Source organism: Canis lupus, chromosome 25 (genome assembly GCF_003254725.2).
Source record: "Canis lupus dingo isolate Sandy chromosome 25, ASM325472v2, whole genome shotgun sequence".
NCBI lineage: Eukaryota > Metazoa > Chordata > Mammalia > Carnivora > Canidae > Canis > Canis lupus.
The window spans coordinates 10,073,322-10,099,248 of NC_064267.1; the positions used below are offsets into that span (position 1 = coordinate 10,073,322).

At 37.7% G+C, this 25,927-nt stretch overlaps 1 protein-coding gene across 1 annotated transcript in view; it reads left to right on the forward strand.

The window, feature by feature from the left end:
- Positions 1 to 5,603: 5,603 nt before the first annotated feature.
- UBL3 (ubiquitin like 3) overlaps positions 5,604 to 25,927 on the forward strand; it is a 69,420-nt gene continuing 49,096 nt past the window's right edge. The window contains exon 1 of the mRNA XM_025462587.3: positions 5,604 to 6,693. Within this exon, the coding sequence (XP_025318372.1) occupies positions 6,667 to 6,693 (27 nt within the window). The 5' untranslated portion in view covers positions 5,604 to 6,666. The remainder of the gene's footprint in view (positions 6,694 to 25,927) is intronic.

Below are 25,927 nucleotides of genomic sequence, written 5' to 3' on the forward strand. Positions count from 1 at the left end.
AATGGAAAAAGAGAAACTGTAAAATATATAAACTGTAAAAATATATAATAATAGAAATATAAGAGATGAAACAAAATAGAAAACACCAGATAATATCTTCCTGACCTGGAGGTAGGCAAGGAGACAGAATATCACTGAAGAAAAATATTGGTAACTAAGACTTCATCAAACTGAAACAGTTATGCTTATCAAAAAATATTGTTAAGAAAATGATGAGGCAAGCTACAGGCTGGGGAAGATATTTGCAAAGGACTTATTTCTAGAATACCTGCAATGGAATAAAAGAAAATGTCAAGAGAAAGACAAATTCTGTATGATCTCACATTCATGGAATTAAAAAAAAAATAAAAGCAGAGAGAAAATACAGCCTAAATGGCTGAATATATGTCATTTAGTAGAATGACTAAAATAATTTGATTTTGTGGAACTTTGTTGGCAGGACAGGGAATATTAGAACGAGCACCGTTATGAAGTTGTTGGTCCTGGTCTCCTGTGAAACTGGTGATTTTCTGACCTGTAAAATGAAGAGCTCGGGATTTGACAAGCTCCAAGACCCCTTAAGAGTCTTTAAATTCTATGGATCTAAGAGGTCACACAACAGGACAACTACCCCAAAACATACAGATAAAAGTTACAATTAGAGTTTGAGGCCTTTTTCCTTTTCTCTCTTTTTTTTTTCTTTTTCCTTTTTTCTATGAAAATAAATCTTATCATGACACTTCTCTTTGGCTCCGCTTGCTCTCATAGTGAAATCCAAACTATTTAGCCTAAATTGCAAATCCCTTGGGGATTGGCCTCCGATTTCTCTCTATTGCCTCTTTTCTTATCCCATTCCTCCTCTGAAGTTTAGCAACCTGAACTTTGATCACCTCCCCTGCCTGTACCCCTCAGGTTCTAGTCCAGGTCTTGCCCCAGGTGTTCTCTCCCTGACCACCCTGCCTGCTCAACTGGCCTTCTCCTGGTTCAACTCTAGACACCTCAATGCTGAATTTGCTTTAATTCCTACATGCTTACAAAGTGCCCCAGTGCTTATTGCTATGGTAGCATTTCTCAACTCATCACATGGAATTTTAATTTCACATTATCTGTCTCTATCTCTTACTAGACTCTGAGCAAAGGAGAGAAGTGTCTTGAGATAGAGAGACTTGGGCTCTATCAGACGTGAGGTCAATGTCCTGGTTGCTAAATGAGTACGATGAGGGTGAGGGTGGGGAGCAGGAGAAAGAGGTGTGAAAAATTATTCTTTAAACCACTATGGCTGTGGCCAAAGGCCACCCAGACAAATCACAGTACCTTCAGGTTGTCAGGCTTGTAAAGGAAATTTGATGGGTGAAAAGGAAGGAAGCTGAACTTGAAAGCATTTGACTTACACAGTGTCTCTACCATGGCTACACATGAGAATTCCTTGGGTGGGGGAGGGTTGAAAAATACCAGGTCCAGGTCTAGCCCTGGAAAGTCTAATTTGGTTGTTCTGGGGTGGAGCTCAGACCTTTATCTTTTTAAGGCTTCTTGTGACTCTCATGAGGACTATATTGAGAATCCCTGGTTAGGAAAGCATAGGGTAAAAAAAAAAAAAAAAAAAGGAAAGCATAGGGTTAAAAGGGCAGGCCATATTTGCAGTGTTGTGAGTATGGGGCTCCTGGGAGTAAAATTAAGACAGCCTGAGTGCCATCTTCGGATCTCAATTCTCAAACCAGAGGCATACATACATTTATTCTGCTCTGGGAAGAGTCAAGACTAAAGGGGGAAAGCCCATTACTAAATCAGTAAGCAAATTATCTCTACTTTTGGAGAAAAGACCTTGTAGCAGGGAATGAACATTTCTTGAGAAGTCTTCTCTGTGAGGGGTCTTTATGTTGGTATTAGGGGGCTCCCTGTATAGTTTATCAAGAGAAAGAAATGTATAATTTTTTTTAAGCTTTTATTTATTTATTCACAAGAGAGAGGCAGAGACATAGGCAGAAGGAGAAGCAGGCTCCCCACGGGGAGGCTGATGTGGGACTCGATCCCAGGACCCCAGGATCATGACCTGAGCTGAAGGCAGATGCTCAACCGCTGAGCCACCCAGGTGTCCCAGGAAATGTATAATCTTACAAAAAACCTTTGAGATGATTCTTCCACTGGAACTAAAGAGGACCAGGCCAGCCTTGAGCAATATTGCACAGAAGTGGCAAAGGTTATCTCCCTGTTCTCGATTCCACTTTCAGCAGTGCTGCTGTGTCTGTGCCGCTCCTACCCCCACCCCCTGCCCCCCAGGCATGGTTGCAGACCTTTCTCTGTCTCTTGTGACATTTTCCTAGTCCCAGGTCTTTAATAACTGAGAATGGACAGAATAATGAGATAATCAACCAAAGTAATAGTTGATTAAAGGTTACTGGTCTCCCAGAAAGTAATACTTCTGTCTAGTTAAAATTCATGAGTTTCCTTGAGAAGGCCCTTAAGGAAGGATCCTAAGATGGGAATCATTTCAGATCTCTTACTTCCAGATGTGGGAGAATAATTTTGAATGGCTTCACTGAGATACAATTTACATAACATAAAATTTATCCATTCTGCAATAGCCAAAAGGTGGAAGCAACTCACATGTCCATCAATGGATGAATGGATAAACAAAATGTGGTGCATACATACAGTGGAATATTTATGCAGTTTTTAAAAGGAAGGAAATTCTGACACATGCTATAACATGGATGAGCCTTGAAGCCATTATGTTAAGTGAAATAAGCCAGTCACAAAAGGACAATTACTGTATGATTCTGCTTATATAAAGTACCAAGAGTAGTTAAATTCACAGACACAAGAAGTAGAATGGTGGTTGCCGGGGGCTGGAGAGAGGAGGGAATGAGGAGTTGTTCAGTAAGAATGGAGCTTCAATTTTGCAAGATGAAAGAGTTCTGTACACGGATGGTGGTGATGGTAATATAACAAAGTAAATGTATAGAATGCCACTGAATTGTGTACCTAGAAAAGGTTAAGATAGTAAATATTATGTGTATTTTACCACAATTACAAAATAAAAAATAAATTCACCAATTTAAAGTGAACAACTTAATGGTTTTTAGTATACAGAGTTGTGCCACCATCACAATAATCTAATTTTAAAACATTTTCATCATTCCCTTCCCCCAATGAACCCTCCTCATACCCATGAGCAATCACTTGGGGAAATTATTTTTAACAAGCCACAGGTGTCACCCAACACTCATACACTCTTAGAAGGGACCTGAGAGATTTAGTCCTACCTCCTCAGATGAAGAAATTGAGGGTCAGGTAGGCAAAGTGTCCTGGCAGAAGTCACATAGCTAATCCATGACAGAGCCAGGTCTTTTGATTTTCTGGGAAGTTCTTTGTCCTGCTGCAAAAATGCTGTCTCTCACTTTCTCCAAATTGATGCTTACAGTAGATGAATAGTATTAGGAGATATTACTGTTCCCCACCGAGGACAACCGGGCTCTTTCTCCAGCCTCCCTTCACATCAGTCTGAGTTAGGAAGCAGAGAGTAAAAGGTTTTGTGGAAAAATTTGAAACTGTGTTCAATAATGCTTCTCATGCCTTAATTCTGTTAGGGAAGAGTTATAATGAGTTTTATTGAGAATAATGCCTCAGCCTGTCTTAGAAGAGTGATTGTAAATAGCTCAGTGCAGTGATTTTACTTTTGAAAGATGTGGCCTTTTATAGTGGTGGCAAGGGTAACCGGCAACAGCAACATCATGTGTCAGAAATGCAAGGTCGTGGGCTGGCAGTGGTGGTTGTATGGCTATTGGAGTTACTGTATGGCTCTATGGCTATTGGAGAGCTGCACAGGGAGTGAGAGCTGGAGCTTCTGTAAGTCCTGCTGTTGTCTGCTTCTAATAGCATTTAGGCCCAGCACGGTCTTGGCCAGGGCAGTCATTGGATAAAAGTTGGAGTCAAGGGGATGGTGGATAATGAACTTTGCAAGTGGAAATCTTCAAAATGTGTTCCGATATTCCTTCTGAACTCATTGGTCAATTGAACATTTTCAACTGCCCTTACTTCCAAGGAGGGCTGGTGGGGACCCAGCCCATCTTTAGCAGTGATGGTGAATGAGCAACCAAGTACCAGCTTGGAAAATCATGTAGCTGTAGAATCAGAAATTTCTAGACCAAGTCCTGAAGTCTAATTGTGAGATTTGGGCCTTATTTATTTATTTATTTATTTATTTAATCTTCTGGTTTCTCTGTGAATTTGAGTTATCCTCCTCCTTCCTGGTTACCACCCCAATTCACCACAGGCTGATGTAGATCGCTAGGAGTGCTTGGAATCTCTCCAGCCAGGCTACTCAAGAGGCAAATACTCTAAACGCCCTGTGAGTTTCCATCCTAATGAGACAAACCTAACTGGAGAGACTGCTGTGGGGAATGACATAGGTTTCTAGACAATGAGTTCCCTTAGGACAGTGGCTGGATTATTCATTTTTAAACTATTGGTGCCTAGCAGAGTGCCTGGATTATGTGTTTGCTGAATGGATGAGTGGTAACATTTCATATTAAGTGATGCATTAGTATTTTCAAAGTGATTTATTTTCCATGCATTAGCTCATCCTTGCAACTACTCCTACGTTACCCCTGGAAGGTAGGCAAGACTGTTTTACAGATGAGGTCACATAGCTGTAGGTTGGCTTTCAGACTCTCAATCCGTTGGCATTCTTACATACCTGTCTTACTGAGACTGCCCTTGCTAAAATATTCTGTCAAAGCCCTAAGAGATCTATATGGATTCAGAGAGACATTGGTGGTTTCTGAATTTTGATCCTAAATTTGAAATAGACATATTCTTCGTCTAGGTCTCTCACTAATGGTATGATTTTGTGCTGTTTGCTAATCACTGTGGGTGTGTAGGTTTTTATTACATTTTAACTTAAACATAATTTAGGGGCTAACCTAGTAAACTGGTGAATCCCCAAGTAGTTTGTAGCAACTATTTCCTGATATAGATTTGGGATGATATACTATTGTACCTAATACAGTTTTTGGTAATTTCAATTAACTAGATTGTAGCTTTATGGCCCTAGTTCTTCAAGAAACACATGTTCAAACATTCTCCTTGCTTAATGAGATCCTTGTTCCTGTTGAACTTCTACGACCTTATTGGAAATCAATGATTGCTTCTGATCTTCCAAATGTAATGTTGAAAAGACCTAGATGAAATCACTATACAAAATGCTTTGAGATTGCAGGATGTGGAGAGCGTGCTGTCATTAAAATGAATGATTCTGCTTGGAGGTAAACCATATTTTCAGTCTGTATGTGTATTGTGCATGAGGGAATTTCTCTGTGCAGAATCATTTTCTCCAAATAATTCGCACGCTCACAGCACTCCTGGAAGCAGGTGACACCTAACTCCTGGGCGGCAGCTCTGCTAAAGCGAGCTTTCCTTTCCTAGCAACTGTTGCTAAGAGGGGCGTGGCTTCGGAGTCCGGAGAGGACGCGTTAAGCCGCCCCCCCCGCCTTCGCGTAAACTACATTTCCCATGATGCACGAGGGTGGTCTCCGTAGTGACGCAGTAGGTGTCCACGGAGGGGGGAGGGGGGAGAGTGGAGGGGAGGCGGGGGCGGTGGCGGTGGCGGTGGCGGCGGCTGCGAGGAGGGGCAGCGCTCTCCCCGTGTCCCCGGCTTGCGCTCAGGCAGCTGCGGCCGCCGCCGCCATGTTGGCGTGAGAGGCGATGACCGGAGGCGGCTGCGGCGTTTGGGACTGAAAAGTGGAGGAGGAGGAGAGACAAAGCTCCGAGAGGAAACCATTCCTGGACTGAGGAGAGGGAGGACCCGGCCTCTTCCGGGGAGCGCCGAAGTCGGCGTCGGAGGGGAGGGGAAGGTGGCGACGGGGGGGAGGCGGAGGCCGGAGAGGAGCGCCGAGGAGCCGGAGGCGATGCGCCGCGAGCCCCGCTGCTGCCCCGAGGCGCCCGCGGCCTGAGCCCCGAGGGGCCGTGGGGTGTCCCGCGCGGCCCGAGCGCCCCGTGCCTCCCGCGTGCCGCCCCGGGCTTCCGCCTCGGCTCCCAACGAGTTAAATGCCCTTGAGCGCGGGTTTCCGCGGCCCGGCTCCCGGCTCCCGGCCCCGGCCCCGGCCCCGGCCCCGGCCAGCGCGAGTTGAGCTGTTTCCCCGGCGCGGCCGCCGCTCGCCGCTCGCGCGTCCATGTGTAGCCACATAGTTATCTGCGTGCATCCACGCCGGGGCATTTTCTTCCTGCTTAATGAGGACTTGACTGGGGAGCAAGTGTGAATCACTGCCGGGCTGGGAGAGGAGGAAGGCGGATTTAACCCCCTCCCACCCCGCTCCATGTCCGTGTGTCACTCGGCTGGGTCTACCTGGCGCGGCCGGTCCTGGGGCTGCTGCTGCTGCCGCCGCCGCCGCCGCTGCTGCTGCCACTGACGACGACGGGGCTGCCGCTGCCATCCCGGGAGTCCTCTCCGGCCCCGGCCCCGGCCCCGGCCCCGGCCAGCCAGCTCCGGGGGCTTGTTCCTCTTCGCTCGGAACCTCGGCCAGGCCGCCGCTTGGGCTCTGAAATCACTTATTATTATTATTTTTTTCTTTTTTGGAAAGCACATCAAGATCGTCAAGCTCGATTGCTGTAGCTTGAAGACTTCTGCTCTGTTTTTGTTTGTTGTTGTTTTTCCCGTGGTAAACATCTGGGTGTACATCAGACGGCAAGATGTCCAGTAATGTCCCGGCAGATATGGTAAGTGAAGGATAAGTTATGACACTCTGATTTAATTGTGGTTTCCAATCTTATTTAATCAGAAAGGATGCAGGCGTGGGGTGAAGAAGGTTTGCGGGGGGGGGGGGGGACTGTTGAGAAGCCACGGTACTGGGAGATTTGGAGAAGTTGGAGGTTCTGGTTTCCCCCCCACCCCCGTCTTAGGAAGTACCGGTTTTAATATGGCCTTTCTCGTTCGGTGGTGTTTTCTAAATCACTAAAGAATGAAGAATTAGGGGAAATGTGGCAGTGCAGCTCGAAGTGGAGGAAACATCTCCCCCTTTGCCAGGAGCCTTTGAACATTTGTATCTTAAAGCTTCTGAAAACGTGAGTGACAGTGGGCAGAGCTGAGGACGGGCGTCCCTACTACACACACAGGTAGAGAAATCGGAGTCTCGTTCCTGGGCACTGACGAGACCATTAACGCAGCGGATACAAACTTGATATTTTGGAGGGAAGGGACGTGTCTGTCCTCAAGAAAAAGTCTACTAGAATTTGCTGTGAGCTTTTTGAAATGTCTGGGTGGGCGACTATGGCAACTGAAATATTAAGGTTTTTTGGAATTTTCACAAATCCAGACTGATCGTCGTATATGGGGTGCTACTTCTGAATTGCCAGGACTTTTAGTACCAGATATTTAATAGTATTGCATCATTGGCCCTTTAAAAGCTAATAAAATACGTTAGTGAGCCTTGATCTCTGAATGTTGAGAACTTGAAACAAAAAGTACTCGTGTTTATTGGTGCTTTTCTTTCTGTTTCTAAAGGTTAATGTTTGTTAATGCTGTGAGTCTGTTGACTAACTGGAGCTGTGTAGGCTTACAGGGCTGGGAGGTGGTGGGTTTGTGTGAGTTGAAATGACACTTTGCAGTCCTAGGGACAAACATAATGCAATTAAACATCAAGGTTGATGACTTTGTTTATGAAACAATTGAAGTTAACATAACATTAGCATTTGAGTGTTCTGGTATTCCAGTGAAAAAACAAAATCGAACTTCGCTGATTAAATTTTAAAATGTCAGCTCTTTCTTTAGGAGCGAACCTCATTTACAGACCTAAAAACAAAGCTAAATGGCTGTAAAAGGCATATATTGACCTTGGTTTAATGCCATTTTGCTAAATGTGTGTTTGATTTACCATTTGATGTACTATTTTAATGTATAGGAACCACAGTGTTTTTTGTCTGTTGTGTGGCCACGCAGCAACTTAACACCCTCCTTCCTGAGTCTTAAAACTCTTGCATTGTCCCTTTAGTTTTCCCTTCCCTTCTGGTGTACACACAGGAGAATAGTCAGTCTCCTGCCCGATTAAGGATAGCCGGACAAGGTTTCCTCTACCCCACTCTTGAAGTTGTCTGGAAAGGTGTTTGGACTGAGCTGGAAAATGCTATTTCCTCTGTCTAATGAGTGTTTTTTGGGCTCATCGCTTCCAGCAAAGATTTATTCTCTAAAGTCTCCATTTTATATCATCATGCTCCATACAGGATATGTTCACTCTAAGTACTATTTATTCCGTCATAGAAATTGTAATGAAATGGATTTGTGTCATTTTAAAACAGTGCCACTACTTTCTTTAGGCCCAGTGCTGAAAGAAAAGCTGGAATGTGCGTAGCATCAGTTACAAATTGAAATGATTTGGGGAATACGGCTTCCAAGTCAGAGGGAAGGTTCTGAAGCTAATGTTCGGATCAGGGGAACAGGAAGTGGTGGCAAGTTTTTATCAATAGGCATAATTATAAAATATGACTATTTCTGTTTTAGACTGTATTTTAAGGCCTTGCTTGATTCAGTGGTGCTTTGAGATCCCTTGATTAAAGGTGATATGCAAGGGCAAAGCACTATTATGTAATAAACATATAATGCCCTGATGATGCTGTTTCAGAATGTATCTAATCTACAGCTCAGATTAGATTGTTCTGAGTATTTTTTTTATGTCTCATTTTCTAACTGCTCAACTTGTTGGAAGTCTTGAGGCTTTTTTTCCCCTATGTCACAACCTCTTAAACCTACATTTGCTATTACTTACATTGCATTTTTGTTTAAAAAGTGCCTTTATTTGATAAGTGCCTACAGTTCTCAACTTTTTGAGATATAACATGGTAAGTATTGGTTAGCTGCTGAATGCTTTGTATTTCTTAAACTCTTCATATCAATAATTGACAGTTTGCATTTACATTAATGACTTAAAGTGAGAACAGTTTCACCACTTTGAATCTTTAACAGCCTTAGCCTCCCTACCCCCACCTCCTTCCACAAGCTGACATTTCTTTTGCAACGGAACTCCAAATTGATCAGGATACAGTACTCTTGCAAGTATGAATACATACATTTTTGCAAAGTGTGGTAAAATGTTCAAGTTTCTAAGTGGTGACAGCTAATCTGTCTTATGTAGAAACCAATGTTACGCTCTTTTACATGTTAATGGTGCTTGTCCTTGTGTAGGAAAATCCTAGTTGGGAGATGGGGTAGGGCAGTGAAATTATAACCTCTGTTATTTTTTCATCAGAGAGAAGTCATTCTTGAGCTATAGTAACTGCTAAATCAACTGATGTTTTTGGTAAAGTCTTCATATGGCAATTATTTTGACTGACTTTGAAATAGATTTTTTAGCATCTTTTTTGTTTTGTCAATATAACTCACATTTCAAGTTTATTTGTAAACATTCAGTAAATTTTTGTGTTTACCATAAGGAATCTCTTTTTTTATAATCCAAATTTAGCAAGTTGATCTTTTTGGAGGGGGAGTGGCACCCCTAGTGAATGGATTTGCTATACCCTTGAAAAAAAATGTAGTTGGTACTTTAGCAGTTAACATTCTGTAAATATGTCCTATAACTAAGTGTATTTACATAAAATACTGTTTTCTCTTTTGCTAAAACTGATGGAGTTTGAACTAGGAGGTATACTAACATTCCAGTGTAATAACTTATTTGTGAAAAAAAATCTAAAAATATCTGAACAGAATGTCATTGTAATACATTGTATTTAAATGATTCATTTCCTTTATATTTTTTTTCCCAGCCCAAATCATAATTCATGATGGGGCACTATTTATTGTTAATAATTGTAGGATGAATTATGTTAATGATTGTAGATTTTCTGTAATAAAATGTTTACTCTTTCTGTTAATAGTAAGTCGTCAGGTTGGGTAGATAAGGTGATAATTTTGTTTTCTGGACCAGGAAAATTATCAAGTAAATAATTTATAAAAGTATTACAGAAAACATTTGAGTTACTATTTAGAGCTTTGGACTAAAGTTATATTTTATGTTATCTATTGAATTGAAAGTCCTACCTAAGAAAAAAATTGACAGGGTGAGAATAATAGCAAAGCAGTTTGGTATTTAAAACATTTTAGTTCATAAAACAGTTAAAAGCCCTCTATCTTTTTAAGCTATTAATATAGAAACTGTAATAGATACAACAATTTTTAGTCTGGGGTTAAATAAGATAATGATAATTTGAGTTTTTTTCTGTGCTTAATGATTATTTTTACTGTAATGTTTTATCTCTTTTATTTGTGGAGAAATATGGGAGCCCTCTGGTGGACAGGAAATTACTAAAATGAATTTCCTTTCAAAGTGAACTTTTATCACTTTTCCAACTTAAGTAAAATGACAAATGTAGAGTATACCAGGGGAAGATGTCGTACTAGAAAAAGGTCCAGAGGAGAGAAAATTTTTAATTTTGAAGAAAGAGTATGTTCTAGTGCCCCAAATGTTCTCTTACAGCTTCTTTTAATTTTTCTTTCTCTTGCTGAAGCTCTTATTTGAAGTATAAGAGGGGAGGTTTTATGAAGCTAAAGAGTAGAATAAGTACGTTTACATATATACGTATGTGATGATGAATAGTTTAATAAATATTTTATCTCAAATGGCACATTCTTCTAAATTGTGTTACTTGAATATGTCTTACATTTGGTGTTCTGAGTTAGACATTTTTCATTAAGAAAACAAAAGACAGTTTACCTCAGCTTTGAATGCCTTTTCCTTTCTGGCTCTAAGTCCTCCTCTAGCTCATGTCTCTCTCCTGTGAAAACTGCTTTTAGTTCATTTCTAGCCCTCAAGTGTGAACCGTTTTCTGTCAGTGTGCTTGCAGTTCTTCTTATACAATGTCAGATTTATATGGATTTGTGTCTTATATTACATCTCTCGTGATTATTTATTTATTTACGATAGTCACACAGAGAGAGAGAGAGAGAGAGAGAGAGAGGCAGAGACCTAGGCAGAGGGAGAAGCAGGCTCCATGCACCGGGAGCCCGACATGGGATTCGATCCCGGGTCTCCAGTATCGCGCCCTGGGCCAAAGGCAGGCGCTAAACCGCTGTGCCACCCAGGGATCCCTCTCGTGATTTTTTAAAACAGAATAGACGTTTAAAAGCCAATGAGTGATTTTCTTGACTCATGGAGCAGTATTATTATTCTGTTACTTAGAGAAAAAGTAAATATTGTCCCATACTACTACTGCTACTAATTATAGCGTTAAATATGAAGTGTATGATGTCTGCTTCTGTTATTACTTTGAATATGAAAAAATGTATTTTTAATAGTAAAGCTTGAAATTCTTTTAAATTAGTGGTCAGTGATGGCTCTAATTTTCTAAATTAGAACACGGAACAGCAAATGTATTTTAGCAAATGAAGTATATCCTTCTTAAATATATTCTTTAAGAATTCCTCTCATTCTAGGGGAAAAAAACTGAAGGTGACTATAGAATTCATGGTAACTGGAGTCCCTGAGGAATGTCATTCTGAAACAGTAAATTTTCTGAATACATGAAGGTTATTTTGGAAATATCCCTATCTAATAAGTTGGACCGCTGTCCTATTGGAACGTAATATACTGCACATACTTTAACTTCTTTTTGATGACCTAAAGCCATCATTTGGATAATATTGATTCAGTTCAGTGTGCATTCTTTGCTGAGTATTTCTCTGTGTAATGTTCCATAAGCTACAACTTCAAACCCTGAGCACCTAATATAGACTGTGAAGGTTTATGCCTCTTCACTAGGTCAGTAATTTATAAAGTGACGTGAGGCAAGTCAATTGAGATGTGAGAATACAAATATTATAATTTCTATTTATTTATTTAGTACTCCATAAAGGGGGAGGAATTAAGCTTTCGTATTACTATATGGATTGGTTCTGAGCCTTTTCTAGGTCCACATCCAGATGATCACAATGAGTGTGGTTTGCTGAGGGACCATGTGGGAGTTCTGTAATGTGGAGGCTAACAGCAGCACCATGACTTTCTCAAAGTTTTTGTGGTCTTTCTGTTACAGTGTATTATTTAGTAACTTTAAAAAAGGCTTTAAAAAAAAAGGCTTTTAAAAAAAATCTGTGATACCTTGAATTCAGATGGGGAGCAGAGGTTCACTCAAAGTATTTAAAGGAGCAATAAAAATAAAAGGAGTTGTAGAACTCAAAGCTGAATTACACATTTCTGTTTCACAAAAGATGAATATTATAGATGCTGATATTTTACCTGATGACAAGAAGCTATCAATATCATGCTACCAAAAAAAAAAAAAAAAAATATCATGCTACCTAGGAGATATTTTTGAGAAAACAAACACGAGGTTGTCTCTACATGGCAAAGTCGACATTTTAATCAATAAGTGAGAAAGTATTTGCTTTTCAGAAGCAACAAATGTTATGGAGAGAACATTTTGAAACATGTTTAGACACTTCCAGTCTGTTGAAAAATCTTACACTGAATTTCAGTGGACTTTGGACCCATTTGTTAGAAACCTAAAAACCCATTTTACTGAGCTTGCAAAAAATATCTGACTGACATCAGGAAAAATAAAATGTTTATAACATTGACATCTGGCAACTGACTTTTAACAAAAACTTGTGAATATTTGGTGATAGAATAGAAAAGTGATATGACTTAGTAAGCCAGTAAGTGACATATTCTTATATAAATGTCTGTGCATCCTTGTGAACTAAGTTTTTCAGTTATGACTTAAGCAGTTCTTAAAACAAAGTGTCACAATTCACTGAACTTCACAAATTAGGAAAGCAAGATTTTAAAAAAATAGAGACCTATTGAATACCAGTGCTCTCACTAAAATGTTAATAGTAATAGCATTTTTAGAGATTACAAGATTAAAACAAATTAATATTTAACATAATTAATAGTTAAAATTTAAACAATATTGTAATCTTTTAATTTTTATTTTAGTATTTGTTTTATAATATACATAAAATAGGATTTACAAATGAATATACATAAATTGAAGGTATATGCTCAAGTATTTGATAGTTGGGATGTTCAATCAAAAAAAATCTAGGTATGCCTGGGTGGCTCAGTCAGTTAAGCATCTGACTCTTGATTTCAGCTCAGGTCATGATCTCAGGGTTCTGAGATCAAGCCCCTTGTCAAGCTCCCCATTCAGCCAAGAGCCTGCTTGAGATTCTCTCTCTCCTGCTGCCCAACCCCCCAATTCCCCTCCCTGTGTTCGTGCTTCTCTCTCTAAAATAAACAAATCTTTAAAAAAAAACTTTTTTTTAAAATTCAGAAGCCATTGCATAAGGTGACGTCAGATTTCTGAGCATTTTAAGTTCTTGTGTTTGATATTTAGTTTTAATGTCTCCTGCCTTATTGAATAGTTACATTTTTCTGTGGTCAGTATGCCTACCTATCCCTCTCTAGGCATTTATTTACAGTTACTGATTCTAATCTTCTATGGGTATGGAAACTAGATTTTTAAAAATTATTGAAGTATGTTAAAAATATCAGATGGTGTCCAAATAGGATTTTCAGGAGTTACCCTATAGTAAAGTGCATGATCTTTGTTGCATGGACTTCATCATGTCTTTTTGGTTGCTTAGAGTTCTGTTTACTTGAAGCACTTATTTTCTAGCTCTTAACTGTGTTTTTCAGAGATACAGATTTTTAATAGTGAAGAACTAGACAGATGATTTAAAAAATAAAATTTCCTGTATAGCTTTCTTTTGAGCGCATAGGAGAGAGAAGGTAATATTTATTGTGTACTTGCTATACCAGGCAGCTGCCTTGGCATTTTCCATGAGAACACTTCATTTAATCCTCACAGTGACCCTGGGTAAATATAGTTGGTATATAGATAAAGAAGTTGTTACTGCCTACCAGAAGACCACCAGGAAAGCATCTGTAGTGAAACAAATTAGGTTAATGACTTTCTGTAGCAAGGAAGAACCCATGCCTGAGGAACCAAGGGGGGGAGCCTCAGTAACAGGAAATGCGAGAAGTTTGGGGTAGATTTGGGTTGTGCTGAATGATTCTAATGAGAAACGGGGGGGGGGGGGGGGGGGGGCGCAGGGGGAGGTTATGGAGACTGGCTTCATTCAGATTGTAACCCATTGACCATGAGGTGGAGGTGAGTTTAGTAATTGAATCTGTCAGCAGTCTTTGTTTAGGAGGCAGGACAGATGAAGGGGCCTGGGGTAGATATTCATAATTTTGGAACTCTAGTGTGGCTGTGGGAGAAATTTTGTTGCCTGTTGGTCTTTTGGCCTTGTTTGGGTCTTTTAGAGACACCACAGTGTGATTATCAGCAGAACTGAGTTTTACCTCCTCACAGTCTAGGTTTAGAGAGGATAAAGGAGATCACAGAGCTAGTAAAAAGTAGAGCCAGGTAGGAATTTGGGTCAAATGGTAATAGTGATAAACATGCTAAGGCCCTTTCCCCCTACCATACCTGAGCAAACATGGCTAAATCCATCAGGTAGAATACCTTAGATTCCTTGCTCCAGGCTGCTCCACCACCGATTGATCTGAGCTATCCTGCTGGTAAAGTAGACATGATGCCTATATTATACATCTTTGCAAAATACTATGTAACCTCTGAGTCGGAATGATTTTAATGAGCATGAATTGTCTTATTAATTGCTAGAATTAAAGGGAGTTTTCTTTAAACTTGTTGGAACTTTGAGTCTTTATAGGATGTATACATGTATATAATAGTACAGTAGAATTTTTTCCTATAAACTTAACCACTTTAAATGTAGAAACTATTATTGTTTTATATATCTAACACAGATTTTAAATGAATTCCGTGCTTTCAGAGTATTTTGTTTTTGTTTTAATTCTCTAGCTACTTATGTATGCTGCAAAATTTCCATTGATTTAAATCCAGTAGCATTTTTTTATGATCTAAATAAAATATATATGTGGGCAATTTTCTATAACTAGATTTTGAGAAGAAAATGTTCTTTTTGCTGATGAAAATTGTTAGACATTTTATCTTTTGTTTATGAACTTAAATTAAGATGGCAATTCATTGTGTCTAGACAAAATGTTCTCATGATCTATGTTCGGTTTTCCTTACCTTCATTTAAACTTAGTGTTTTTACCTTAGAAATATTGCTTTTATATGCTTTTTTTCATTTAGTTGTATATTCATGAACAACTATTCGTACAAATAAGTGTGGAACCATATTACAAATTTGAACTGATTCTGATAGATATACATAAGTTGCTTAGCTAATTTCCATACCCATGGACATTGAAAACCTATTGTAAACAGTGATATAATACATATTTTAAAACACATCTCTATGCCTTGCCTGATTCTTTTTCTTTTCTTTTTTTTTTTTAAGATTTATTTATTTGAGCAAGAGAGAGAGCATATGTGCCCAGCGGGGAGAGGGGTGAGGCAGAGGGAGAGAATCTCAAACAGATTTTCCACTGAGCATGAAGCTAGCAGCTCTGCTGAATATTGGGATCCTGAAATCATGAGCAGAAATCAAGTGTCTGATGCTTAACTGACTAAGCTACCTAGGCACCCTGTCTGATTATTTTCTTAGGATAAAATTCTTAACAGTGTAGTTGCTGTGTGTTAGATATGTGTTAAAATTTGGGGAGGAGGAGGAATACATTTTAACTAACTTCAAAGCATCTTTGAATTTCTGGATAATCTTTTTTATGCATTGTCTTGTCAATATGCTACATTATATTTCATTTATGATGTTTGCATTTTTGTTCATGAAAAAGATCGACTAGTAAATATTTAGTTATCAAGCTTATGATGTCTTCATAAAATGAGCTGGGAAACGGTTTTTTTATTATTTGGAATAAAAGATTGTGAAGAGTTATCTTACTCATAAATATTTGGAAGAATCACTGGTGAAGCCATCTGGAGTTTTTTTGTGGGGATTGTTAAATCTATTTCATATATATCTATGTCTATATATATGACTATTCACATTTCCTGTTACTTTTGTGTCAATTTTGACAAGCTTTTATTTTTTTTTAAGTAGATTTGTCTATTTTATCTAAATTTTCTAATTTGGTTTACAGTTTTTACACATTATCTTTTTTATTTTGATGTTCATAGTATCTAGTGATATTGCTTTTTTTTGTTTTTAAGATTTTATTTATTTATTCATGAGAGATAGAGAGAGAGAGAGAGAGAGAGAGAGAGAGAGGCAGAGACACAGGCAGAGAGAGAAGCAGGCTCCATGCAGGGAGCCCGATGCGGGACTCGATCCCAGGACTCCAGGACCACGCCCTGGGCCGAAGGCAGGTGCCAAACCACTAAGCCACCCAGGGATCCCTTGATATCTGCTTTTTAAATTTTATTGGTATTTTGTGCTCTTCTTTGTCTTGATCAGTTTTCAGAGAGCCAGTTTTCATATTTAAAACATTCTTTATTAATTGGTTCTGGTTTTAGCTTTATTTCTTTCCTTCTAGTTTTCTTTAAAATTTAATTTGCTGTTCTTTTTCATGTTTCTTGAGATAGATAAATCATTGACTATCTTTATTATCTACTTATCTACTTCTTTTTTTTAAGGTATGCATTTAAGTTTATGCAATTCCCCTGTAAATGCAACTTTAGCTGGATCTCACAGGTCTCATGTATCATATTTTTATTTATCACTCAATTCAAAATATCTTAGAGTTTCCATTGTGGGTTTTTGGATCTGTGGGTTATTTAGAAATAATATAATATCTAGACATTTGGGGATTTTGTCACTACTTTTTTTGTTATTGATATCTAGCTTAATACAACTGTGGTCTAGAATTATTCTGTGATTTTATTTGTGAGCAATTCACTGACACTTGCTTTATGGTCAGTTTTTAGAAAATTGAGTGTGCTGTGCTTAATGTCACTTAAGTCAAATTTATTAATCATGTTCAAATTCATTATATTGCTGACTTTTTTGTCTCTTTTTTCACTCAATTGAGAGAAGTGTATAAAATTTCTCCAACTGTATTCTTTTAGTCCTCTCAAATTTGCCTTATATTTCTTGAGGCTAAATTATTGACTACAAATAAATGTACAAGTGTATCTTCCTATTGGATCAATCATTCTATTGTCATTGTCTCTAGTAGTAATCTTTTCCTTAAAGCTTTTTTTCTTTTTTTTTCTTTTTGGATGTAGTATACTTTTCTTTTGACTTCTCTTTCCATCTTTTTTTCTTTAAAACCTTTCTTTGTTCTTAGAGATAAGATGAATCTCTTCAAATATCATATAGTTGGGTTTTGTTTTTAATTAAACTTGATAATCTGTGTTGTTTTATATTTAATTGCTTTAGTACATTTTTGGGGCTTAAATTGACCATTTTGCAATTTGTTTTCTACTTCTACTTCAGCCCTTCATAACATCTTCCCTCATTTCTTACTTTCTTTTGGATTGATCAAACTCCCTTCCCTCCCCCCCACAATATTTTCTCTTAGCTTGTTTGTTGTAAATTCTTTTATTATCTCAGTATAAATTACAGTATAAATCTTTGACTTGAACCTACCATAACTACTTCCCTTACTACTTCCAGAAGAATGGAAAGGCCTTAAATCACATTGCTTTCTTATATGTTTTGTTTTATTTTAAATCTCCAAAGATATCATTATAATTGCTGTTGAGATAATAGTAACAGTAGTAGTAGTAATCATAATAGTGTTGTTATTAAAATAGCCATTAATCATTTCACATTGTCCTCACATTTACCCTTCATTTTTTCTTTTCTTTTCTTTTTTTAAATTTTATTTATTTATTCATGAGAGACAGAGAGAGGCAGAGACACAGGCAGAGGGAGAAGCAGGCTCCACGCAGGGAGCCTGATGTGGGACTCATCCTGGAACTCCAGGATCACGCCCTGGGCCCAAGACAGATGCTCAACCGCTAAGGCACCCAGGCGTCCCTCATTTCTTCATGTTTGTTTTGTTTTACTGTATTTACCTCTGGGTCATTTTCCTTTGATATAAGGAACTCCCTTTAGTATTACTTTCAGTGCAGGTTTTCTGGTCATAAATTCTCTGTCTTCATATGCCTTAAAAATGTATTTGTTTTACCTTCATTTTTAAGGGGTCTTTTCTTTCTGTCCCACTGTTTCTGTTAAGTCAGCCTTTGGTTTTACTGTTGCTTCTTTGAAGTTAATGTGTTTTCCTTGGACTGTGTTTAAGATTTTCTCTGTCTTTGATTTTCAGCAGTTTTACTATTATGTGCTTAGGTATGGCTTTTATTATAGTTGTCCTGTGTAGAGTTTGTAGAGCATCTTGAGTCTATGGCTTGTTATCTTTTGTCACTTCGGGAATTTTCTTAGTGGTTTTCTTTAAATATTGTTTCTATCCAGTTCTCTTTTTTCCTTCTGAGACCCCAGTTATATGTATGTTAGATCATTTTATAGTTTCTACCCCACCCCACTCTGTATTCGTTTGGATATTTTTTTCTGATTTCAAGTTCACTTACCATATCTTCTCTGTCCAGTGTCCAGTTATACCCAGTTATTGAGTTCTTAATTTCAGTTTTTGTTTTCAGGCCCAAAGTTTATACAGGTTCAAATTCTCATAAATGTTTTCATCAATTTTCTTGAGTATATTAATTATTGTTGCAATGTTCCTATCTGATGACTCTGATACCTAGATTACCTGTGAGCCTATTTATGTTGTCTGGTTTTTGATCATTTGATCCGTTTCTCTGGAACACCTGGTAATGTTTTATTAACATTGTGATGAAAAATTATAGAGAATCTGAATGACGTTATCTTTCTCCAGGTAGGCTTATTATTTTCTGGCAGGCAGTTAGAAAAACATTGGTCACTTTGATTCATCAGTGATTGATATAACATCGGGCTAAATTCTGGGGGCTATCAGGAAATTTAAATAGTCTTACTCCTAGTGTATGGCCCCTCTATGGTCTCACTTGAAAGTTTGGAGTAATTATCAAGACGCTTCTTTTTTGGCAAGCTATGGCAATTTTAAGTACAGTTGACCTTTGAACAACACAGATTTGAGCTGCACAGGTCCACATACAGATTTTTGTAGTATAGTACTGTAAATACATTTTCTTCTTCCTTGTGATTTTCTTTTTATTTTAAGAATATACATAGAATACAAATAATTTACAAATTATGTGTAATTTATAAATTATGTGTAACATTGACTGTTCATATTACTGGTAAGGCTTCTGGCCAACAGTGGGCTATTAGTAAAATTTTGAGGTAATCAAAAGTTATATACGGATTTTTGACTGCACAGGGATTGGCACCCCAACCTCCACATTGTTCAGGGTCACCTGTATTGTGAGGTTGTTGAAAGCCCTGCTTAACTTTTTATTTAGTCTCTTTGCAACATCTTTTTTACTGTTTTTTCCTGCACTTCAGTCCATGTTGTATATGATTCAGCACATTTCTGGAGAGCAAAAACTGAGCAGAATGTTGGGTTTGTTCTTTGAAATTTTATCTGAGATCCTCAATTCCTGGCTGCCTTGGTAGTAATAGAATCCAATTTTTGTCTTCCCAATCCAGTGTGACTGATATAAACTCCAGGATACTGCTTTCTACTTGGCCTTTAGGCTTTGTACTGGTAGTTGGCAAATAACCCAAGGGAAAAAAGTGGAGATCTCAGTGTGTTTCCCTTCTCTGTGGGCTTTTAGCCCCTGATGTCCTGACTTTCTTGGTTTCTCTCTCTATGCCTTCAAATAGCTGGGTTTGTTTGCTTTGTGTTTTATCTCACTTTTATAATTGTTTTCAGTGGGAAATTTTGTTGATACTGCTATTCTTTCATAGTGTGGCTAATTGTTTTTGTTTTTTGGTTGTTTTTTTTTTTTTTTTATGCAATTTTGGCTATACACTCACCGGTTCTCTCCTTCATATTCTAATAGTAGCTAAGTATAGCTACAATTAAAGTATGGTATTTACCATGCCGCCATCAGCCAACTCCTAGATGTCACTTAAGTCAGACATGTAGGAGTCATCTTTGAATCCTCTTTGTCCCTCCCCCCCAGATCCAGTCCATTGCAAAATATATCTGAAATCTATCAACTGCTCTTCATCTCCATACCACCACTCTAGAGCAAGTATCATCTCTCTCTCCTGGACTACTGCATTAGTCTTGAAATTCATTCTTCTCCTTCCTTCCATTCACATTCCCTTAAATACATTTTCTAAAAATAGCTTGAGTGATGTTTAAAAGGCATAAATTGCATTATCTTTCCTGTCTGAAAAAGAGAAAACTTAAGCAGCTTTCCACTGAAGAATAAAGTCCCATAGAATAAAGTCACAAAGCCTTACCATGGACCTTTAGAGTCATCATCTGGCTCTTGCCTGTCCCTCAGATCTTCTCTCATTTGGCTTAATGACGCTTCAGTGATACTGAGTTCCTCAGTTCCTCAAATAAGCCACAAGCTCTTTTCTACAGCTAGGCTAAGTCTTTGCACATTTTAATCCCAATTTAATCCTAAATCCTTTTAGGATTTTGCACAATTTATTCTATTATTGCACAATAATCCTTTTGCACAATTTAATCCTAAAACAGTTAGTAGTATACTTCTGTGCTCTCTGTATATGGCTAATACCTTCTTATTTTTTTCTGTCCGGGGAAGATACTTCCTGACCATATCTAAGTTGAATTCCCTTGCTCTCTTGGTTTATGCCTCTGGACTTACTAGCTTCCTCCATAAAACTTGTCACATTATGTGATTCATTTGTTTGTCTTTCCCAGTAGACCATAGATAGAGTCTATGAAAGTAGATATATGTCTTTCATTTGTCACGATAAATAGTATCTAGTATGTATGGTGCTTTTTGTATAGCAAGTTCTTTGTTAATTATTGTGGATTAAAGGTATAAATGACTATTATAACACTGTACCAAGCTTATTACTTGAGAGATTTAATCCTCCAAGAAAACTCTCAGAACAAGCCTGTCATGTAGGTAGGTTCTTGTGTTAGCTGTATTTTATTGATAAGGAAAGTGAGATTTAAGATGTTTCGTAATTTTCCTGAAGCTACCAGTTAGATGGGCTTTTTTGTCTTCTTGGGTTGTTTTTTACTTTTTTAACTTTTGGACCATTTCTACCTTGCTTACTGTCACATCTTCTTCACTATATCTTAAAGCTAATTGCTGTGATTAAACTAATATTCTGGTATTTTAACTTAAGCTTTTTGCCTTTGCTTAACATTTAATAATAGCTAAAATATCAGAAGATAAATAAGAAATTTATAATGGAATTTGAGAAAGTGTTAAGAGGACTTAAATGCTTGAAGTGGTGGATTTTCAGTGTGGCTATCAAGTATGGTGAGTGATTTTTCAAGCTATGAAATCTCTTATTTTGTGACTGTAAATAAACTTACAATTACACATATTTGAATATATTATATATATTAAATACACATTTGAGGAAAAATTTTGAGTCTTTTATACTTGAAGGACTATTTAGTTATATAGGTTTTTTTTTAACACTCCAAATAATAATAAAATTTCCACGTTAGATCTCATTTTATATCTATACTTATCAGTCTGTTGTAATAACCCTGCCTTTTTTATTTCCTTGCATTATTCATTCAGTTAATCAGCAAGTATCTGTTGAGCATATGCTATGTGCCAGGCACTGTTTTAATCTTTGGTGTACAGTGGTGAATGAAACAAAGTTCCTTCCCTAATGGAGCTTACATTTAAGTAGTAGGGAGATAGGCGTTAAATAAATAAGTAAAATGTAGAGTATTTTAGATGTTCTAAGTACAAATAAAGCAAGAAAGGGGGTTACAGAGTGCTGAGTATGCCTGTGTTGTCCAGTTTTAAGGATTGTGTTCAGGGAAGAGCTCACTAGGATGATTATATGGATCTGAAGGAGATGGGGAACAAGCCATCCAGATATCTTAAGGAATCACATTCCAGGCTGTGGGAGTACTGCCTCTTTTGATTTCTTTGTCATTTTCCCGTTTGTCTCCACTGTTTTCTTCTGCCAGTCCTTACCTTACATTGTTGTGTTTCTCATGGTTTTTGTTTTCTTTCCTTCTGTGGGAACTAAATGATTACCTCCCTCACAATTTTTTTGCAACAAACATTTATTGGATTCCATTGTGCCAGATAGATCCTGTCAATAGAGCCGATCACTTTTCTCTAGTGTCTCTCAAATCACTTTTTTCTTCTTTATTTCCACTACTTTCAACCAGGTCTTCATCCAGACATTGGTCCCCTTTATCACCACTATCTGCCTTTCACTCAGGTTTGTCTTTTGAAAACACAGATCTCATCTATTTTGACTATTCTGTTTAATAATGGCTGGCTATCACTTACAGACCAATCCAGGCCAAGCTTCTTAAGGTGGTGGCATTAAGGCTCTTAGCAGTTGGCTTCAATCCATCCTCATCTCTTGTTTTTACCCCCTTGTATGTATCCTGTGTTTGAGTTGTGATGAACCCCTTGCTTGCCATACATTTTTCTGTTAACTTTTATGCTTCTGTCTTTCAACCCTTTTTAGGCTTCTCTTCCTTCCTAGAATGCATTGTTTTTCCCCTTCTTGCTCCATTGTACCTGAGACTTGTTCTGAATTGCAATGCTAATTCTTTGGTAATATTTTGTAACTTTGTCAGGCACTCAGTCACCATAAGTATAGCACCTACTGGAGGTCCCAAAACAAGTGACAATTGAGGCAAAGCTGCCTTCTAGGAGGGACCAAGGGAAAATAGCCAGAATTTTTTCCGTCAAGGGTTGGCAGCAGTGTAAAGCACCAAGTCCAGAGAGATGGGGCTTAAATCCTGTTTAGGTCTTAGTGCCTTTGGTTCTGAGTCCAGAGATTTCTAGGTAGTGGTGAGTCTCAGCATTTCTTGCTGTGCCATCATAACACCAGATGAACAAGGCCAAGTCTACAGAAAAGCTAGGTAAAAGGATTGAACCCTAGCTAATTGGGCTGGAATAAATGTTATTACCTCTACTCTAGTACTTGTAAATATTTTCAGGAAAAATTATTTCCTTCACTAGACAATCTACTCTTTGAGGACAGAGAGAAGCCTTATCTTACTCATCTTTCTATACTCCTGTACCTAGCACAGTGCCTATTATGTAGAGAACACTTAGTGAATGTCGATTTAGCACTGCAGCTTTGTCCAATAGAACTTTCTGCATTGATCAAAATGTTCTTATCTGTGATGTCCAGTAAGGTAGCCACTGGCTTCATATGGCTTTGAGCACTTGTAAGGTGGTTAGTGTGACTGAGGAACTAAATTTTTAAATTAACTTAAATGTAAATAGCTATGTGTGGCTAATAGCTACTATACTGGACAATACAGGTACGCGGTTATATACAGTTTGCATAATTAATTCTCTTAGCGGGTTAAAAAGATCTCTGGTGTTCCCCCCCCTTCTTTTTATTTTGGCTTATCTTCCAAGTGGTCCCAAGTTGCTAATCTTTTGGTTTTATTTTTTGTGATTTTTCTGTTCTCTCAGTGTCAGCATTCATTTTTTGCTATTATCATTATGTATACAGTCATCAGCCTTTCTTTTAACTTTTTGGATTTTAGTCTAAGTAGCATAGAAAGATATGTAATCAAGCTTAGAGCATTCTCTTAAAAAAGAGCAAATAGTGTAGGAACCTAGGAGTCATCTTTGACTTCTCTTTAACCCCAATAAGAATGCAAAATTAGCCCTCAGGAAAGAAGAGAGGGCTAAAAATATAGATTAGTGTGCACATTCAATTGAAGAAAAAAAATGTATTGATATGAGATTACACGAATTCACCAAAGGAGTGGGGAGACAGCCCTAAAGCACAATGCCTCTGTTTTGAGATAGGAGAATTTAAAAAGTGAGAAAAAGAACAGAGCTATAGGAAAAAAATTTTTTGTTTGGCTATCGTGAAAGCCATGCAAGGAGAAACTCAAAGAGGAATAGTGGTGGGCAACAACAGATATTGCAGGGAGGTGAAGAATAAGGACAAACTAATGTCCTTTTGGGTAATGTGGTGAAGGCTAAATGGATCTTAACACATTGTCAAGTATTTCAATGGAGTCAAAACAGTGTTTTCCTTATAATTCTTCCATATTGAAGTGCTAGACATAGAAGGATTCAATATGGTCACTTTTTTGAAGTCATAACTAATTTTTAGTTTCTATGTTCACATCTACCTTTTCTCAACCCTTTCTATCTTTCAAAATGTTTTGCTTTGCTGCTGTATAATCTGGACAGGCATTAATAGTACCTTTTGCTTTGAAATCGATTCTTTTAAATCCTATACAAGTGAATTTCTCTTATTACCTAATACTAGGGCTGTTGTTTCACAGTTCATGCTTTGATGCAGGGTTTACTAAGCGATATTGTTGTTAAACTCTCCATATCAAAAAATAAATAAATAAACTCTCCATATCCAGAGAAAGACAATTTTGCTAAAAATTGGGGCATCTTGCCTCTTAGGGGTGCTGTCGGATTCCAGCTGGCATAGGAAGCAAGCAAATGGCTCTTTCATTTCCCAAATTGTTGTCTACCTTACTCGTTTGAGACTTGTGACAGGCAGCCAAGAAAAATAAAAAATGGGGGAAAATGTTCCCTAAGTATCTTTATTCTAAAGCAAATGGGTTTATTCTTATTTTGTGTATAGTGCATAGTGCAGATGTAAGCTTACTGTGTTTTTATTCTCAAATTATGCCAACACATGAGCCATTTTTGAAGTCTTTGTTTCTCAGTTAGAACCAGTGTATATAAAGCTGAAGTCTTCCTAGAATAGTTCAGGTGGCCATCCCAGTTGGACCCAAGGGAGAGCAGTCTACCCTGAAATTATAAAACCTTTTTTTTTCCCCCCAGGTGACTTGAATAACTTATGTTAAGTTAGAGTTACCTGGAAATGCACCAGAGTAGTCATAAGTGCAAAAGGGAGATATCTGAGAATAGGTACATCAGATAATAAAATGGCAAGAAGAGTAGTGCCCACCACTTTTATTTGAAAACATAGTTAGCATGTATACTAATTTTAGCTAAAGGATAACTTTCCTAATTTATCATCCTTGCTTTGTTAGTCTTAGCATCTATTAATTTTTTAAAATAAACTATTTAGAAGGAAAGTTAATCATAAATGCATTATCAAGTAGATTAATGAGATTATCACTCAGAAATAAATGAATGTAGTTTATCTTACATAGTAAAATGAAATGATACCTTTTCTGTGATCTCTCTCTTTTTTTAAAAGATTTATTTATTTTAGAGAGAGAAAATAAGTAAATGCTCATGTGGTTAAGGGCAGAGAAAGAGAGAAACCCAAGCAGACTCCCTGCCAAGAGGGCAGAGTGCAGCTTGGAGCCCAACTAGGGGCTGGGTTTCGATCCTAAGATCCTGAGATCATGACCTGAGCTGCAGTCGAGTCTGACACATAACCAACTGAGCTACTCAGGCTTCCTGTTTCTGTGATCTCTCGATATACTTGACCATGTTTTCTAAAGGGAAATGTTATCTGGCTTGTCTTATTTTGCCATTTTTTATCCACGATATGTCTATTTTATGTATTTGCATTTTACAAACATGAATTTCATTGTTTTATTATTGCTTTATTTTAATTTTGTGAGTGATTAGAAAAGCAATAGAATTATTGTAAAACTTATAAAATAGAAAACATTTTAGAGAAAATAATACCATTTATAAACTGTTAGTACAAATGCTACTTATAATTTTGCTTTCTATCCTCTAGACTTTGTGTATGGTTTGTGTGTGTATGTGTACAGTTGATGATTTACTTTGGAATATTCTGATTTGGGGAGGTCTTAAGGATCAAATTTAACTATGTGTAGGCAGTGTACTTTGAGTCATAAAAAAACCTTTAAGTCTTTGAGTTTGTCCAAAGAATAAAGTAGGCTTCTTTTTAACACATCATATCTGTACCATTACTTTTTTTTTAAGATACCATGTTTCTGGGCATTCTGTAGAGTTTAATATGGATATGCCTAGAAACATTTTGCTAATTTTAATTCAGTAATTACCCTAAAGTCAAAGCAAAGCAAAAATTCACCTAAACCAGAGTACTTTATTTTAG